Consider the following 19,377-nt stretch of genomic DNA (forward strand, 5'->3'; position numbering starts at 1 on the left):
CTCATGGTTTGTTGCGGTTACTGTTGTTGCAATTTGTGTGTTTGGTGACATTCCTGGACTAATTCAGTAAAGTCTGTTTTCACTGTAGAATGTGGTCACTGAAATCCTTGCTTGGCTATCAGATTAGTCAGGGATTTCCTTAGCTGCCTTGGAAGTCTTCCCCTTTTGCCAAGAATAATTTGTGTGTTGAGGCATCACTTCAATGCTGAGGCAGGTGACAGTTTGGCCATGCTTCCATCAATTATTTCAAAGAAAAAAAAAAACACAAAGTGCTGAGACAATATAGACATTTATGCATTATTGTATTTATTTGATTGCCTTCTAAGCGAAGCTGAAAGCCTCTACTTGACTAGGACGTCATGTAAATCTTTTTATCATCAGTATCTTGGGTACGTGTCTGTCACGTTCTAGACAGCCCTATATCTTTGCTTGAGTCAGTGAATAACCAGATTCTTTGAAGAAAAGAGAAAGTGTTGTGAATGCATCGTTAGTAACTTGGGATTTTTTCCGCACCATTTAAGAGCAGAATCTTAGTGCTTGGGGATCTCGATGCAACAGTATCAGGGGGCTGAGGGTGGGATAAGATGCCGCCAAAAAGGTGGTGGTTTGCTGCATCCAGAGGTGAGACTTGAACAAAACACTGTAAAATGTAAGGACAGAATTGGTGAAGTAAAAAAATGTGAAGGTGCTTACTAGAAGCAAGATGGTTTGAGTGGCTCTCCCCTCTGGAGAGAATCTATGGGCGTTTTTGAGGGTGTGAATGTGCCTCACTCTCCGGTGGTGTCTATGAAGGAAAAGTACCATGTAAACACTGGCCCCAATCACGGCTCCCATGAAGATAACATCTGGGAAAGTCATTAGAATTGTGTATTTTGTAGCACCAGGTGTTTCAGGAGTTTTAGAAGAGCACAGTCCATAATCCTGTATGTTGGTAGAATTGTGAACAGGCTGAATAGATTCTAAATTTATGGGAATAAAGATGTTTACCAGCAGGTTGGAGATCCAACATAAAAAGCAAGAAGACCTGATGTTTTTCCAAGCTCTTTCTTTGAGGCCCATCCACCTGCCGGCTCTGGGGCTGATGGTGACTGCCTGAAAACTGCTCAGGAGGGAAGTGGTGCAGAGAGAAAGGCCTCGGGCCATTCTATGGATATAATAGACAAATTTACACCCGATGGTGCCCAGCACACGTGTTACTCCCCAGGTGAGTATCATCTGGGGAATCCCCTTGGAGACAAGAACCAAGAAGTTGGCCACAGCCATGTTGGTGAGAATCAAGTGTATGGGCCTCAGGGCATGGTCAGTACATGACGTGGAAGCATAGGATGAGAGAAGAAAGGTATTCCCCAGGACCCCAATCCCAGTCTGGACAAAGAAAAGTAGCATCAGGATCAAGTCGCCAAACATCATTCTCTTGGGATCATGGGAAGAAGCGGTTCAGCAAAGAGCCTGAAGGTCACAAAGTTAGAACTCAGTGTGACAGCATCGGTCACAGATTTGTTCCAATATTTCCAGCTCTGAAAGGGACTCTTGGGTCCTTGACAACTACCCTTTCTGAGGATGGAAATAACGTTTCTGGGAAGGGCACTCCACACCAGTGAGCTCAAAACTGCCCCTCAGAGTAGCCATCCTGGCATGTTTCTGCTTATGTTCATATAGCCATTCAAGATGGTTCGTTATTTAGTCTATTCCCAAATCCTTGAGTATACGTGCTCAGGACATAACCTCCACTCCCAGTGAGTGGATTCTAAAGATTAAATGAAGAATAACATGCTAGGTTAGGTAGGAAAAGTATAAAATTGCTATGAGCTAGAGAGTAGTTCTATCAGAAATTAAAACATACTTCAAAGTCTCTGTAATTAAGAGTGTCATACTTGCACACAGACAAACAGAACAGTGGAGCAGATGAGAGCAGAAAGATAACTAAGATAAATAAGTCTGTTAAAATGAAACACTCCATATAAATATTAGAAGATGTAAAATCTGGGAAATACTTTCTAATGGACTCAAAATCAGAAGGTAATAAAATATCAATGAAGTCAACTACACCAAAGATTAAAAGAAAGAGGTCTTCCTGGCCAAAACACTAACAGTCAACTAGAAAAGAAAGAGCAGTTTCTGCTTCTGGTAATAGCTGAGCAACTCTCACTGAACCAGCTTCTTTGCAAACAATCGCCAGAGACTCCAGACAAAATATTTTTTTTTAATGACTAACTAAAGAGTTAGTTCACTAAAGAGGGAACAACAACAAGCAGATCCTGGCAGGGGTTGACACTTGGAAGAATTATGGGTTTTCCTTTTTTTTTTTTTTTTTAAATGTCTATTTATTTTTGAGAGAGAGAGAGCTTGCGGGCACAAAGGAGGGAGGGGCAGAAGGCAGGGGAGAAGGATCCAAAGAAGGCTCTGTGCTGACAGTAGACAGCCTGATGCGGAGCTCGAACTCACAAGCTGTAAGATCATGACCTGAATTGAAGTGAGACGCTCAGCTGACTGAACCACCCAGGCGCCCCAGGTTTTCCATTTTTTTTAATGACACTGTTTCTGAGGTTCAGGCTGTAGCTGGCAACATGCAAAATGCCTGAAGCCAAACAGATCTCCGTAGTCCTGTTGGTCTAAAGAACCAAAAAACAAAGTTCAGGATGATCACAGAAGCTGCAAAGGAGAAGGAAGTCTGTGAAAAAAGAAAGCCACAAAGGTGGAACTATAGATTTGGAGGTAACCTCTATCCAAGGCTCTGGCTGACCCCTGACTATGCACACGTGGACGAGATGGCAAGTGGTCCATCTAAGCCTAAACTATCCAAACTGAGATTTCAAAATATGGTATTTAAACTTAGCCAAATTAAATGTTGGCTGAAAGAAAATAATCTATATTCTTTGGGGAAATGTAACAAAATCCACTCTCTACAGTGTATCAGTAAACAACCCACAATTTCTAAACATACAAAGGAACATGAAAATGTAGCCCATGCTCAAGGAAGAAAAATAAATAAAGTAACCAATAGAGACTAAACCCGAGATGACCCAGATGTTGGAATTGGCAGACAATGATTTTAAAACAGATTTTATAACTGTGATCAGGGTAGTAAAGGGAATTTCTCTTCATTTAGTCCCTTGATCACAGTTACAACAGCAGGGCTTAACATCTCAAGGTGCCAGGGAACAGAATTCAGGGATAAAGAAAAAAAAAAAAAAGCTGGAAATTTAAGGAAATCCCAGAAGTGGGAGAACTGAAGACGAAACAAACACCCACATCTAAATATGGATACTTCTAAAACCGCCGACTCACACCAAAACCTAACGGGTGCAGGAGAGATCCCAGAAGGCGGAGGGACTTTCTGTGACTTCTAAACTATTCCCATATAAAAGGGTTTTCAAAAATGGTTAAAGTTGAATGATATTGAAAACACTATACTTCTAAGCCTTGGAGTTTGTTAGAGCTATTCTCAGAGGTAAATGTATATCCTAAATGTTGAAAGAGAAAGAAATTAGAGAAAGAAAGAAGATAGAGAAAGAAAATTAAGAGGTATAAAGTTCTAGTTATAAGATAAGTCAAGGTGCCGGGGGCGGGGGGGGGGGGGGGGTGGTGGGCAGCACCTGGCTGGCTTCAGTCAGTGGAAAGGGCGACTCTTGATCTTGGGGTTGTGAGTTCAAGCCTCCTGTTGGGTGCCGGGGTTACTTAACAATAAAATCTTTAAAAATAAAATAGCGCCCAAGGGGCTCAGTCAGTTAAGCATCTGACTTCGGCTCAGGTCATGCAAATCATGGGTTCAAGCCCCGCGTCGGGCTCTGTGCTGACAGCTCAGAGCCTGGAGCCTGCCTCAGATTCTGTGTCTCCCTCTCTCTCTGCCACTCCCCCTCTTGTGCTCTCTCCCTCTCTCTCTCTCAAATATAAACATTAAAAATACTTTTTAGATTAAAATAATAAAATAAAATGATAAAAATAAATAATAAAGTAAAATAACATAACATAACATAACATAACATAACATAACATAACATAACATAACATAACATAACATAAAATAATGGGGCTCCTGGGTGGCTCAGTCAGTTGAGTGTCCAAGTCTTGATTTTGGCTCAGGTAATGATCTCATGGTTTGTGGGTTCAAGTCCTGAGTCAGGCCCTGCCCTAATGGTGTGGAGCCTGCTTGGGATTCTCTCTCCCTCTCTGTCCCTCTCCTGCTCTCTCTCTCAAAAATAAATAAATAAACATTAAAGAAATAAAAATAAAAAAGTCATGGGGATGTAAAGTACAGCATAGATAAAATAATGAATCGTATTTTAGTGACTCTGTATGGTGACACATGGTAACTAGACTTAGCATGGAGACTGTTTCATAATGTATATAAATGTTGAATCACCATGTGCACCTAAAACTAACATAATACTGTATGTCAATTCTACTTCATAAAAAAAAAAAAAACCTGAACATAAAATGCCAAACATTTATAAAATTAGTAAAATAAATATCCCCTCACCCGCCAAAAAGAAGAAAGAACTAAAAATGGAACTTTAAAATTTATAAATTTGGGGGCGCCTGGGTGGCTCAGTCGGTTAAGCATCCGACTTCAGCTCAGGTCGAGATCTCACGGTCCGTGAGTTCGAGCCCCGCGTCGGGCTCTGGGCTGATGGCTCAGAGCCTGGAGCCTGCTTCCTGTTCTGTGTCTCCCTCTCTCTCTCTGCCCCTCCCCGTTCATGCTCTGTCTCTCTCTGTCTCAAAAATAAATAAACGTTAAATTTATAAATTTGGCTTCAGATTAAGTGTATCTGGCACGTCTCTTGTCAGTATTGTTTTCTTTTCAAATTATTTGTCATTTTCCCACATTTTCTCCTTTAAGTGAATTATTAGAATAGTTTAAGTTTTGGCTGGAATTTCTCTAAATTCATAGAGAAAAAGGAGAAGAACTAATATCCTTATAATATTGTGAGATACATTTCCTAATTTTTTCTCTTTACTGCTCTGCTTATTTTCAGCTCACGTTTTTTTTTTTTCTGCACACTTCTTTCAAACTTATTCCATTTACTGCTACTTTTTGCCACATTAATTTCTTATTTCCTATTTTCTATTAATTTCTATTCCTATTTCTTATTTCCTATTTTCTTGCTTTTGTATAAGAAAGCTAATGATCATCATCTCTTATTTCTCTAACTGAACAATCATATTACTGTTCATATTTTTTCCATTAATTCTCTTGGATTGTCCAGCAGTGTTGCTACATTATCAGTAATTGCGATGGCGTTGAATCCTTTGTCCCATTTATACCCGACCCGGCCCTTGCTTCCCACCAACGCATTCTCCAGAGCAGGCTAATACTTTTGGAACCTGGATTGTATCACGTCACTCCCCGGATAAGCTTTCGCTGACATCCCATAGTGCTTAGGATTAAAAGACAAAATCCTTCCCCAAGTCCTACCTTCCCGGCTTCATCTTCCTGCCCCTGTGCACAGCCAGTACGCCCCCCGGGATGCAGCTGTCCTTCTCAGGACTTGTGTTTTTAAACCCGTTCCTATTTTCAAGACAGAGAATGTTCTCTTTGCCTGCAACATCCTCCACAGTCCATAGGCCAGCATTACTCTGAGTAATGCTGCCTCCCCAGCACTCGGCAGGCTACCTGGCCCACAGGACACGTCAGCAAATAGTTTCGAAATGAAGGCAATTGCTTGAGTTTCATTGGCAACTTTCTCAACCACTCCCCCAAGTGGCCGTCAATCATTCCTGGCGGCGGCAAAGTTATGCACGGCCCCGGAGGAGGCAAGATTTAGGACTGTGAATTTTTGACACAGGTTTTTATTCTAGTTAAAACACACACACACACACACACACACACACACACACACACACACACACACACGGACACAGACTAAGGGCTCAACATAACCCTGGAGGTGAATTTACTACCATGTTTACCAACACACAAGACTTTTTTTTTTTTTTTTTTTTTCAAAAATAGTAAGTAGCAAATACCTCCAAGATTCTGCTTTTTTCCATTCTAAAGTGAATATGGTGTACCGGGGAACATGTATCTCATGCTTAATAAAAAGGTCCTGGGGCGCCTGGGTGGCGCAGTCGGTTAAGCGTCCGACTTCAGCCAGGTCACGATCTCGCGGTCTGTGAGTTCGAGCCCCGCGTCAGGCTCTGGGCTGATGGCTCGGAGCCTGGAGCCTGTTTCCGATTCTGTGTCTCCCTCTCTCTGCCCCTCCCCCGTTCATGCTCTGTCTCTCTCTGTCCCAAAAAAAAAAAAAAAAAAAAAAAAAATGTTGAAAAAAAAAATTAAAAAAAAAAGGTCTTACGACAATATATAATGATGGTATTGTCTGAATATCCTGAGAGGCTCCCCATAGTAAGGAGCAAAGTAGCCCCACCTGGTAAAGAAAGCATCTAGGCCTGAAGAACAGAGGTGAGAGATCTGGGTTACAGTCTAGGACTAGTCAGATCTACCTGCAAATCTGTTTGACTATCAGCCACAGCTCTGCGTTTTGCGACCTAATTATGTCTTCCTTCTAACATTTGTCTTTCAGTCCAGACTGTAACAAGACCCACTGGCTTGTCTGTCCCAGGGAGACGTTTCTATAGAGTAACAGTGCCGGCTCCATAAAGAGCTGTGACACCCACAGACAGTATTGCTGAGCTCCTGTAAAACCCTCTCACGCTGACTCTCGTAGACACGGCCACCCTCCTTTTCTCCAGCAGCGAGGGCACCATCAGGACCAGAAACTGCAGAACGTGCGCGAGAGAATAGCACAGCCAGGTCATGGATCAAATTGGGGCTGGGTGAATTAGTGTTTCCTTCTGGAAAGGTGACACATGGTTCCGATACATCAAATCCCACCAAATCCCAGCCCTGCTCCAGGCTCCAAATGAAACGTGCACTATAACCTATGCTTTGTAAGACCAGGACAATAAGGATAATAAGGAATTAGTGAAAACTCACTGAGTATTGACTCTGTGCCAGCTCTCAGGGTTTTGAATACAGTGATTTCATTTAATGCCCACGTAACCCAATGGGATAAATAGAGTAATTATTCTTCTCATTTGGCAGGTAGCGACAATGAAACCCAGACAGTGCAAACCTTGCCCAAAGTCACACAATTAGTTAGTGGTGGGTGTGGGAGCTGACCCCCGCAAACCAGGTCTTAGGGATCCTGTGTCATCTGCTTTGTTTTGCCACGGACTAAAAGTTTCTGCAGCGGACCCCAAGATGTCCACTGGGTTTCCTTCTTCCCCTGGGTGCCTGTGCTTTGTGGGGTCTTCTTTATGGAAACAAATTTTAAGCTGACAGCAGGAATGAGGAGGGAAAAATTCCATTAATGTAAGTGCCCGAGGGGCAAGCCCTCGTCAGAAATAAACATGAAAATTAAAATAAATGGAACTCTGAGGGACAGGTCCAGTACCGGTGACTTAGGCATAGTCAGATGTGCTAGTTGGAGCCAAGCGGGAGCGATGTTTGAGAGAGCTCCTGGCTTCAAGAGTTCTGGAAATAACCCCTGGGTCTCACTTAGAGATGACCGACAAGGAAGAAGAATGGGACTGGAAGAACCTATTGACCTAAGTGGGAGCATAATGAGAGGCAGGAGAGGAAAAGAGAAGGAGTAGAAAGAGAGAAATGCAGATCACGGAAAGAAGACATTAGAACAGTGCTACCATTTTCTGTATTTCTAACCCACTTCCCAACAAGTGGCTCACAGTCTGTTCAGACAAACTATGAACAGATACAATTTCTTGATGACCTTCTCTGTATGTTGGGCATTAGGGGGAAGTACAGGGCCTTCATGTAAGTTAACACGGAGTGTTCGGTGTTAAAGAATATTCTTATCCTATTTTACATGGATAGAAAATGAGGCAGAGAGAATTCAACTTTCTCAACGTCACTCAATTCCAGTACATGGCAGACAAGGTCTGATGACCTAAGGTATGTAATGTCTCATTATTCATACATATCTGGGAGAGGATTAATTCACTGGAATACTGGTAAGCATCGTGTCTAGATACCCATGTCCAGCTTTGGTCTCCCAAACACACACACACACACACACACACACACACACACACACACACACAGAGTCATTCAGACTCATCCCACAAAGTGTCCAAAACCACACAAAAATGGAGTTGAGACGTCAATAGGGAGAGTCACACAGAGACGGGGTGAATTTGATGATGCGGCTGCCAGCTGTGTGTCCATCTTACTGCAAAATACTGGCTCTAGAATCATGCAGAAGGGACCTATGACTACTATTTGCTAGAGATTTCCTGTGTACCAGCAACGCCACCCTCTTTCAGTCACTCTACTTGGTGTGCGGAGTGACCCTGCATTCCTATCCCTGGCTCACAGGTTGGGACGTTGAGACGCACGGTCAGGAGCTCCCAGTCCCTCAGGGAGGGAGGCTGAGTTAGGAATTGAAAAAAAAAAAAAAAAAAGCTGCCTCTCGTTCTAAAGGCTGGACTCTTCGTCAGTGTTGCTTTTAAATGGTGCCTTTCAGTGGTGAAGAAAAGCCACACGCTATCACAACCCACATCCATCCATCTCTCCAGCTCCATTCCAAATCCTGAAATCTGTCTGCGGGAGGTCCTGAAGCAGCAGGAGTCTGTGTGTGTATGCATGGGACCCCACCTAGAGGCTGAACGTTCACCCCGAACTCTTGACATCAAATTTATCAACTGCTCCCAGCCCAGTTCTCAGTGGTTTGAGCCAATGAAACCCCTCGTCTGCAATCTTAAGGGGAAAGCGGAGGGAGAATTGCAACTCTTTCCCCTCAGGCTGGCCTCAGTCTCAGCAATGTCCAGCCCCATCCAGGCTCGTACCCATGACCATCCCTTGCCTGCCTTGGGGTCTCTGTGGTTACGCTGTCCCACCACTCTGTCAGCCAAGAAAGGAATCCAGAGCTGAGGCAAAGTTGTCCCGAGACCCAAGGGGAAAACCGCTGTCCTGTTCAGTTCTGTACCTGCCCTCTCCCCTCAGACATTCCCCCCATACCTTACCTGAGTCTAAGCCATAATGAGACACTCACCAGGGCTCTTACAGGAACCGGCAGCAGGTCTGTGGCCATCAGTAAATATATGCCAAGTAGAACCAGAGCAGTCATCTGTCTTGAGATTCCCCAAGTTCATTTCCCCCCATGAGCCGCAATTACCCTGTCATCTGCGAGGCACTGACACCTTCTGCAAAGGGACCACGGTGCGTCTGCAGAGAAGCTGTAAATGTTAGTCCCAAGACAAGTCAGCATCAGCAGTTCCTGGGGATCATTAAGACATAGACTAATTAACAGCAGGTGCAGCTGAGAGAAAACTTTGCTGAGCCCCCTGTGGTGAACCTTGCGTCTAAGGGAGCGAGGGACAGACAGGGCGTGCTCAGCTCTGTGCTGAGAAAGGTCCTACCAGCGTCTGCAAAGTGAATCGTCATTTCCAAGTCCTGTTCCCACTTAGGGTCACAGTGATGAGATGTGTCACATACACACTAGACTCTGAGTTCTAATGGTTCACTGTTAAGGGCGTGACCTCTGCTGATAGTCTGAGTCACCCAGACATTGGGAAGGCTGCAACAAGTGCTATCCCCATCCTCCTGTGGGGGCCCTGGCCGTTACTGCCAGTCCTACCCACCTCTCAGGCCATTCCCAAGTTTGTCTTCTCGAGCTGTCCTGCCAAGGTAGCGTGGTCAACAAGTGACTCTGCTTTCCATTTCTGAAGATGCCTCCACCCTAATCCTGGAATCCCTACTATGAGGAATAATACAATTCACACCGTTCTGCTTCCTTTCTTTCCTTCCACTACCCAGAGCTGACTACAGATCTTTCTCGATGTTTCTTTATATGCTTTATGTGTATTTGTTCTTCCATTTTTTGATAAGTCAGTTTCGATATTTACCTCCCTCCCTAAAATGATGAGATCAAGGTTCTCACATTACCTTTCACCTTCTTTCCCCAATTCTCTCCCAAATTTTTGTTTTACAATTTCTATATTATCATTGTTTTTAGCACTTACATTAGGCTCTGTGACTAAAATTCCCATAATCTACTAAAGGCTTTTATATCTCTGCTTAAAGGGATTTGACGCTTACACTCAGTTCTTTTGCCATTGTTTACCTGTTCATCTCTTATGGGTAAAATTCACGTTCCAGTAACTTCTTGAAGAAGTTCATGGGAACTACACTTCATCAGTTCTTGCCTGTTCAGCAATGTTTGACGGCATCTTGGCACTTGGAAGACTTATTGGAGGTGAAGGTGGTCTTAGTGACCCTGAGCCTTCACATTTAGTAACCTATCTACCTCTTCCTTTATTTCGGTTACCTCGAGTAGTTTTCAATAAAGTGGTGTAAAACTGTCTAATTCTCTTATAAGGTTTATCGTGAACAGAGTACTTAAAAAAATTTTTTTTACATTTATTTATTTTTGAGAGACAGAGCACAAGTAGGGGCAGAAATAGGAGACAGAATCTGAAACAGGATCCAGGCTCTGAGCTGTCAGCACAGAGCCCGACACAAGGCCCGAACTCACAAACTGAGATCATGACCTGAGCCGAAGTCAGACGCTTAACCGACGGAGTCACCCAGGTGTCCCGTGAACAGAGTACTTTTCAAAAATGTTCTGATTATTGCCTAGCACTCAACCGAAGCTGCATATTGATCAAGCATCCAGAGAATCCTCCTGGGTTCTCTTACTATTCTACGTGGTTGCCTGTGGATTCTCCTGCCATGTAGGCAATCATATCATCTGCAAATAATGGCAATTTTTTCCTGTTTCCAATTTTAAGCCCTTTCGTTTTTATTATTGTCATATTGTGCTGATTGAGATCTCCAGGAGTGCTCAGGAGAAAGGTGGCAGCAGATGTGTGTACCCCATTGCCCAACAACCTGGGAACATCTTTGAGGGTCTATCATTAAATGTGATGTTAGCTGTAAAGTTTTGCTAGCCAATACCCATTAAGCTGAGAAGATATATTTACATCTGCTTTGCGGAGAAATTATGTTTTTCACAAATAACTGTTGACTTTTATCTGTATTTTGAGGGCCAGCGTTCTTACAATGATATTCTTTTCAAGTATATTTTTATTGATGTAGAAGTTGACATAATATGTTAGCCTTTCAAAGTATACAATTCAGTGACGTTTACACCTTCACGATGTTACGCTACCACCATCTCCACCTCGTTCCAAAACATTTTCATCGTTCTAAAACCAAACCCAACCCGTGACCATTAATCAGTCTCCATGCCCTCTTCTCCCCAGGCCCTGATAGCCAATCCAACAATTTGCTGTATTTTTTTTTTCAAGTTTTATTTATTTGAGCAATTTCTACACCCAATTGTGGGGCTTGAACTCACAACCTCCAGATCAAGACTTGAATGCTCCTCTGACTGGGCCAGCCACGTGCCCCACCGCCAATTTGCTTTATGTCTCTATATAGATTTACCTATTCTGCACATCTTATGTAAACAGGAATACAACATGTGGTCCTCTTTGTCTGGCTTCTCTCACTTAGCATGTTTTTGAGGCTTCTGTGATAACATTTAACAACACTTCACTTGTATAGGTAATCAATATTCCATCACAGATATATGAGTGTATACGTGTGTGTATGTGTGTGTATATATATATATACATATATATACACACGTGTATATATATACACACATACACACACATATACATATATATATATACACGTGTATATATATACACGTATATATATACATGTATATAAATATGTATACACGCATATATATACACGTATATATACATACACGTAATATATACGTGTATGTATATACATACCACATTTTGTTTGCCCATTCATTCACTGATGGACATCTAGATTATTTCCACCTTTTGGTTATTGTGAATAGTGCTGCTGTGAACATTCATGTACAAGTATTGAAGTACCTGTTTTCAATTTTGTTGAATATATACCTATGAGTGGAATTCTGGGGTCATACGTAATTCCATATTTAACTTTTTGGAGGGACCGCCAAATTGTTTTCCACAGCAACTGAACCACTTCACATTCCAGTTATGTTCAAGAATTCCAATTTCTGCAATGTCATTCCTAATGTTAGTAAATACTGGGTATTTTAGGAAATGCTAAGACAGAAAATGTTTCTAGTGCTTAAGGACGTGTTTTCATAATAAATCCAAGGTTCCTGCATGATACAGCACTTGCAATAAATATACATGAACACACACACACAAACCCAAGTCTTTTCTCCCCCTTTGTTTCATGTGTTGCTTGGTTTTTAGTATTTCATGTAAATCTTTTATCACTTTTGCATATTTAAGAAATAAGGCTCTAGAAAAACGGAGGCTTCAAGTATTATGCGATGATTATCACACTTGGCAGAAACATTACAAAACACAGTAAAAATAAGAAGAGCAAACTTATGCAGTCTTATTCTTTATAATACTTATTAATGAGTCAAATTACATATTACAAGACATTCTGACTCATAAGGAAATAGAACATCCCTATTTACACAAGATTGTGTTACTCAATATTCTATGTCTATGCTGAGAAATAAACCCTAAAAATAATGTTCCTTCATGTAACTCCAAGAAATAATAAAGGTAAATACATAAAGTCCACATTACACAGTATAGTCCAGAACATAACTCCTATAAACCTTTGTCACTATTCAACTTCTCCTTATTCTGATTTTTTAAATGTATTCAAATGGTATCATATTTGCAGAGAAAATATCTAATATCTCTGGAATCCTTTCTAAAACCATTATGTTAATCCCTTATAAAATAATTTCGTTCTATATATAGCTTCCAAGTTTAGCTAATAACCCAAATCTAAAATGCCATCAAACATAGAAAAACCCTGACATTCCATCAAATCTAACATGCATCACACGTAAGATATGGTCAGATGTGAAGAAATAAATCCAGAAATGCAAAAGTAAAACACAATCTATTACTGATGCTTTTGCCACATTCACTGCTCTGTGGACAGCAAATTCTATTTTTAAGAGCTTATTTTGCTCAATGATATCCAATCCTCTACAGAAAGCATTTTTAGTGACTATGATCACAGTATTTCTATAATATATCAGACATGATTCCTTATGGGTTTTATAACTTCACTGAACCTGGAAATTGTTTCCTCGTCTGAGAATAGGATTTCTCTGCTATGGGAGTTAGGGGGCAATTAAAAAGCTCTGAATTGTATCCTGTTTGAGGAAAGCATCAGCATCCTAGAAAGTCTGATTGGAAAGCAAGGGCTTTGGGTGAATGCACTAACCTCTGCCTCTGTACTTGCCAGCCTGCTGTTTCCTACAGGTCCAGCCCAGCCATCCCTGCTGCAGACTGGCTGCCCCCACAGCCCACATCCTGCCATCCTGTCCATTTCTCCTGCCTCATGGGGTTTTGTGCAATTTGGAGTTTTTCTATAAACTGACACTCTTATTTGTGTAGCCTTTAGTTAAGAAGAGATTTTTGTAGTAAGAAACTAAGGACCTCCCTTCAGCCCTGAACAGGTCTCCCCTCTGATTGCAACTCAAAGTTTTACATACCTTTCCAGTTTACTACTCACTAAATGTGTGACTATGACTTCACCCCCCTTCACTCTTCTACATTCTTAAAGTCTTATTTTAGCTTTACATTTCAGAAGTGGTGAAAGATCCATCTGTTCAACAAGATATGAAATTATTTTTAAAAAGCTCTGAATTGTAGGGGCGCCTGGGTAGTTCGGTCGGTTAAGCATCTGACTTCAGCTCAGGTCATGATTTGCAGTTCGTGAGTTTGAGCCCCACATTGGGATCTGTGCTAATGGCTCAGAGCCTGGAGCCTGCTTCAGATTCTGTGTCTCCCTTTCTCTGCCCCTCCCCAACTTGTACTCTCTCTCTCTCTCTCTCTCTCTCTCTCTCTCTCTCTCTCAAGAAAATAATAATAAAAATAAAAAATAAAAAGCAATTTAAAAAGCTCTGAATTGTAAATAAAGTATTAAATGTTTTTAAATGTTTATTTAGTTTTGAGAGAGAGAGAGAGAGAGAGAGAGAGAGAGAGAGATTGTGAGCAGGAGAGGGGCAGAGAGAGAGGGAGACACAGAACTCAAAGCAGGCTCTGGGGTCCAGGCTCCTCACTGTCAGCACAGAGCCTGACACAGGGGTCAAACTTACAAACTGTGAGATCATGACCTGAGCCGAAGCCGGAAACTTAACCGACTGAGCCACCCAGGAACCCCATGTAAATAAAGCATTTTAGATAATCAGTGTAATTAATGGCATTTCTTTCTTGCTATGCAATGAGTTTTGTGGCCAAAGGATTTACCTACTATATGAGTTTGCAGATAATTAGTGAGCTCTGACGTCTAGATGCAGCCTTTACTACATTTGCTACATTAATAGGGTTTTCCTCCTACACAAGTTTGTTGATGTACAAAGATATGCATTAATTGGAGGACTAGATCACATTCACAGTATTTCTCTCCTGCACAAGATGGTCAATGAGTCTGACTTTCCAGAGAATGGTAAGTCCTTTATCACAACCTTCCTGTAATTTTTATTTTTATGTACAATGAGATGTGATTTTTCCTTGGCTTTTCTGCACTCACTGCAACTCTAGGGTCCCTCTCCTGAACGAATACCCTAAAGTATAACAAATGTGCTTTGAAAATGATTTGAAATTGATTTCCTACTTTCCCTGCATCTCACAGGTATTGCCTCCTAAATGCACAGCGTCTTCCAAATGACATTTTTTAAATGTTTGTTTACTTTTGAAGGGGGGAGGGAGGCACAGAATCTGAAACAGACTCCAGGCTCTGAGCTGTCAGCACAGAGCCCAACGTGGGACTCGAACTCTGGAATTGCGAGATCATGACCTAGGCTGAAGTCGGACGCTTAACTGACTGAGCCACCCAGAGGCCCCCGAATGAAATTTTTGACAATCACTGCATTTATAATGTTTCTCTCTTTTGGTGAGATCCCTGTGGTATACTGAGAGGAGTCTTCGGATGAAAGGCTTACAACTTTCCTTGCATCTATAAGGTTTACTTCCTATTGAAGTTTCTGAAAGGTCTACTATAATCACAGCATTCATGGCATTTCTATTCTGAATGAGTTCTCTGAACAGAGAGGACTGACTCATCAAAACCTATTTCTCATGTTCCTATGGTCACTGCATAGACACTTTTCCTCTATGCTGAGTTTGCTGATGATTAAGAACAGCTGACTTCCGAAAGAAGGCTTTTTGGCATTCATTGCATCCATAGGGCCTCTCTCCTGTGTGAGTCCTCCGGTGACCTATGAGAGTTGACAAAGTAGCAAATGCTTTCTTACAATCAGAGCATTCATATGGTCTCTCTCCTGTATGAGTTCTCTGATGGACAGTGAGATACGATTTAGCCGTGAAGGCTTTATCACATACGTTACATTTGAAAGGCTTCTCACCGGTATGGGTTCTCTGATGTATAATGAGAGTTGACTTACAGGACAAAACCTTTCCACATTCACTGCAGCCATGAGATTTCACTCTTGCATGACAATTTTGCATATGGTTAGTGAGACCTGATTTCTGGATGAAAGCCTGTTGACATTCACGGCATTCATAGGGTCTCTCTCCTGTGTGAATTCGCTGGTGAATCATAAGATGTGCCTTAGTGGAGAAGGCTTTCTCACAACCCAAACATTCATATGGTTTCTCTCCTGTGTGAATTCTCTGGTGGACAATAAGATGTGCCTTTGATGTGAAGGCTTTATCACATACACTGCACTTGAAGGGCTTCTCACCTGTGTGGGTTCTCTGATGTATAACGAGAGTTGACTTAGAGGACAAAACCTTCCCACATTCACCGCATCCATGAGATTTCCCTATTGCATGCTGAGTTTTCTTATGATTAGTTAAATCTGACCTCTGGATGAAGGCTTGTTGACACTGACTGCATTCATAGGGTCTCTCTCCTGCGTGAATGCGCTGATGAACCATGAGTTGAGCCTTTTTTGAGAACGCTTTCTCACAATCCAAGCATTCATATGGTTTCTCTCCGGTGTGAGTTCTCTGATGCACAGTGAGATGTGTCCGAACCATAAAGGCTTTATCACATACTTTGCATCTGAAAGGTCTCTCTCCCGAATGAGTTCTCTGATGTAAGGTGAGTTTTGACTTCCAAGGAAAAGCTTTCCCACATTTACCGCATCCATAGGATTTTCCTTCACTATGACGAGTTTTCTGATGATAGATGAGTGCTGACTTTGTAATGAACGCTTTCTGACATTGACTGCATCTGTATGGTCTCTCTCCTGTGTGAATTCGCTGATGGATTACGAGCTGAGCCTTTTTTGAGAACGCTTTTTCACAATCCAAGCATTTATATGGTCTCTCTCCTGTGTGAGTTCTCTGATGTACAGTCAGATGTGTCTGAACCATGAAGGCTTTATCACATACTCTGCATCTGAAAGGTCTCTCTCCCGAATGAGTTCTCTGATGTAATTCGAGTTTTGACTTCCAAGGAAAAGCTTTCCCACATTTACTGCATGCATAGGATTTCCCTTCTCTATGATGAGTTTTCTGATGGCAGCTGAGTGCTGACTTTGTAACGAAGGCTTTTTGACATTGACTGCACCTGAACGGTCTCTCCCTTGTGTGAGTCTGCTGATGAGTAGCTTTACTTATTAGCTTCACCTTACTGGGAAAGGTTTTCCTACAATCAGTGCATTCATGGGATTTCCTTCCTGCACAAGTTCTCTGAAGCACAGTCACGAGTGGTTCAAAAACGTTCACTGCACATTCATTGCATCCATATGGTTTCTTCCCTAAAGGAGTTAGGTGATAATTAGTGAGCTCTGACTTCTGGGTGAAAGCCAGTGTACCCACAATAGAATGAGCGAGATAATAAGGAAAGGTCCAGAAAAAATTTATTTCATTTACTATAAAAAAAATTAATGAGAAAATCAGTAAAGTTTGAGGAAGCTCTGTATATTGTGTAATAGTTCTGTATCAATGTCAGTATTCTGATTCGGATTATTTTTTTGATAATTTTTTGAATATTTTGGTTATATGAAAAAACTAACTTGTTCCTAAGAAACACACACTTACATATTTAGGGGTAAAGAGTTCAGAAAAACAGTATGTACATATGTATGGAATAATAGGTAGATATACTATGATAAAGCAAATGTGGTAGAATATTACCAGTTAGGGAAACCTATAAAAACAATGTGTAAGAAATTTGTGTATAATTTTGGGATTTCTCATTGAGTTAAACTATTCAGAAATAAACATTTTCAAATGGAGAAAAATAAAAAATAAAAGACATCTATGTAAAGATATATAGGAATATTACTTACAACACCTGAATGTGGAAGAGATTATTTTATGTTCGCACAGTGGATCTTGCATAGAAGTCTGGTACTTTTGATCTACTGCTGGTTACACAGTACACTGATTGTAAAAATTAACTGAGCCGGACCCTTGTATCTATACACTTTTGTGTGTGTATGCTATACTTTAAAAAAAATTTTAGGGGCACCTGGGTAGTCGGTTAAGCGTCCGACTCTTGATTTCGGCTCAAGTCATGATCTCACAGTTCATCAGTTTGAGGCCTGTGTTGGGCTCTGCGCTGGCAGCTCAGAGCTTGCTTAGGATTCTCTGTCTCTCTCTCTCAAAAATAAATAAACATTAAAAATTTTTACATAAAAAAGCAAAAATTTGGGCAGGAGTCAGGAAATGCTCACATGTGGGAGGATCCTGGAAAGAATTAAGATATTATACTAATAGTTGCAAGATGCCATTCAAGGTAACAGTGGGAGACAGGTGACATGTCCTGATTTTCTCTTTAAGAATGTCATCCTGTGTGTATATATCCATTATCACACTAATAAGGTCTTAAGTATTGCTACATAAGCACTATTTTTAGGATTGTGGACTATGCTTGTGAAAATTGGTAAAGATCTTCTATTGCATACAGGATTTTTCTTGGATTATACTTTAGATATTTCCCTCTATTCTCCAACTTAGATCATTCTTTCTATATGATGGCTTAATTAACTTCCATACCCATTTCTTCCTACCCAAGTAATTGTCAGAACGTGATATCTTTATAAATCCAGACTTATAAAGTTTGTTTGTTTCTGTGTCCATGAATTTGGAGGGTGAAAGGCTGGAAAAAACTGACTTCTATTACTTACTTTTTTTTTTTTAAATGTTTATTCATTTCTGAAAGAGACAGAGTGCAAGTGGGGGAGGTGCAGAGAGAGAGGGAGACACAGAATCTGAAACAGCTCCAGGCTTTGAACTGTCAGCACAGAGCCCAACGCAGGGCTCAAACCCACAAACTGTGAGATCATGACCTGAGCCAAAGTCAGACGCTCAACCAACTGAGCCACCCAGGCTCCCCCTATTACTTTTAAAAACAAGCAATAAAATCAGACAAAACAAAAAAAAATCTGGCTGTTATGTGGCGAACAGAGAGAAGCAAGAGTAAAGAAGTGAGAGCATTTTCAAGAAAACTATATTAATTTTGGAAAGAGACGATGAACGTTGGGCCTTGGGTGAAACATTAGTTACAGAAAGGAGTGGAGGACCTCCAGATACAATAAGGAGAAAGTATAGACTGAAGTCGCTTATGGATTGGATTTGTTGTGTAAGTGAAAAGAGGAACCAGGTGACATGATGTTTGAAGCAGCTAGTAAGTCTCCAAATGCAGAAATGAAATATCTAGGTCAATGTGCATGGATAAAAGAAGGTCTGGCCTACAAACAAACATTTGGGGGTCATCAGCACATAAATGGTATTCTTAAGTCCATGAAAATGAATGAAACCACTGAGAACAAATGATAGAAATGGGCAAGGATGAAACTTCATGCTCTCTGACTCTGGAGACTTTAGAAGATGCCCAGAGAATGAAGTAAGTCCATCCATCAGGTGCAAACGATGACCAAGGAAAGATGCCAACTTAAGTCTTGAACAAATACCTGGGAGAAGCAGGTTAAATTTAGGGACCTTCGGCTTCTCACTGCAAGATAAGCATAGTTATTCTCTCGTACTGATTCTTCTCTAGTTCTCCATGCTATAGACAGTGAACCTTCCCAAAACTCTAATATCATATTTAGAGAATACCACTGTGGTCAACATTCCCAACTTCTCACTTGTTTTTATACATTTTTCACATGGCCCACAGAAATCCAAAAACCAGATTGCTGGATAAAAGGCTTCGGTGTTAACTAGGTGAATTGTGACATTATTCAGTCAGGTGAGAGGGGTGAAAACAAGAGCTGCGGAGAACACAGGGAGGGACATTGCCAGACAGGAAGCAGAAGAGGAGAAGGAAGTCTGCAAGCTGCAAAGAAAACATCCTCCTGAATATGAATCAACCCAAAAGAGAGAACAAGAGGTGCATCTCCCTTGAAACACCAGGCAAATGAGAGCCTCGTTAATGACTTAGGTATT

At 41.3% G+C, this 19,377-nt stretch overlaps 1 protein-coding gene across 3 annotated transcripts in view; it reads right to left on the minus strand.

Annotated features, from left to right (window-relative positions):
• Window positions 1-13,991: 13,991 nt before the first annotated feature.
• Window positions 13,992-19,377, minus strand: part of LOC109252913 (zinc finger protein 577) — a 37,936-nt gene continuing 32,550 nt past the window's right edge. For all 3 annotated transcript variants that reach the window (XM_053905718.1, XM_053905716.1, XM_053905717.1), the window contains one exon: window positions 13,992-16,742. In XM_053905718.1, coding sequence (XP_053761693.1) covers window positions 15,106-16,742 — 1,637 coding nt within the window. In that variant the 3' untranslated portion in view covers window positions 13,992-15,105. The remainder of the gene's footprint in view (window positions 16,743-19,377) is intronic.

Source organism: Panthera pardus, unplaced genomic scaffold, assembly GCF_024362965.1.
Source record: "Panthera pardus isolate Hobbes unplaced genomic scaffold, ASM2436296v1 HiC_scaffold_18, whole genome shotgun sequence".
NCBI lineage: Eukaryota > Metazoa > Chordata > Mammalia > Carnivora > Felidae > Panthera > Panthera pardus.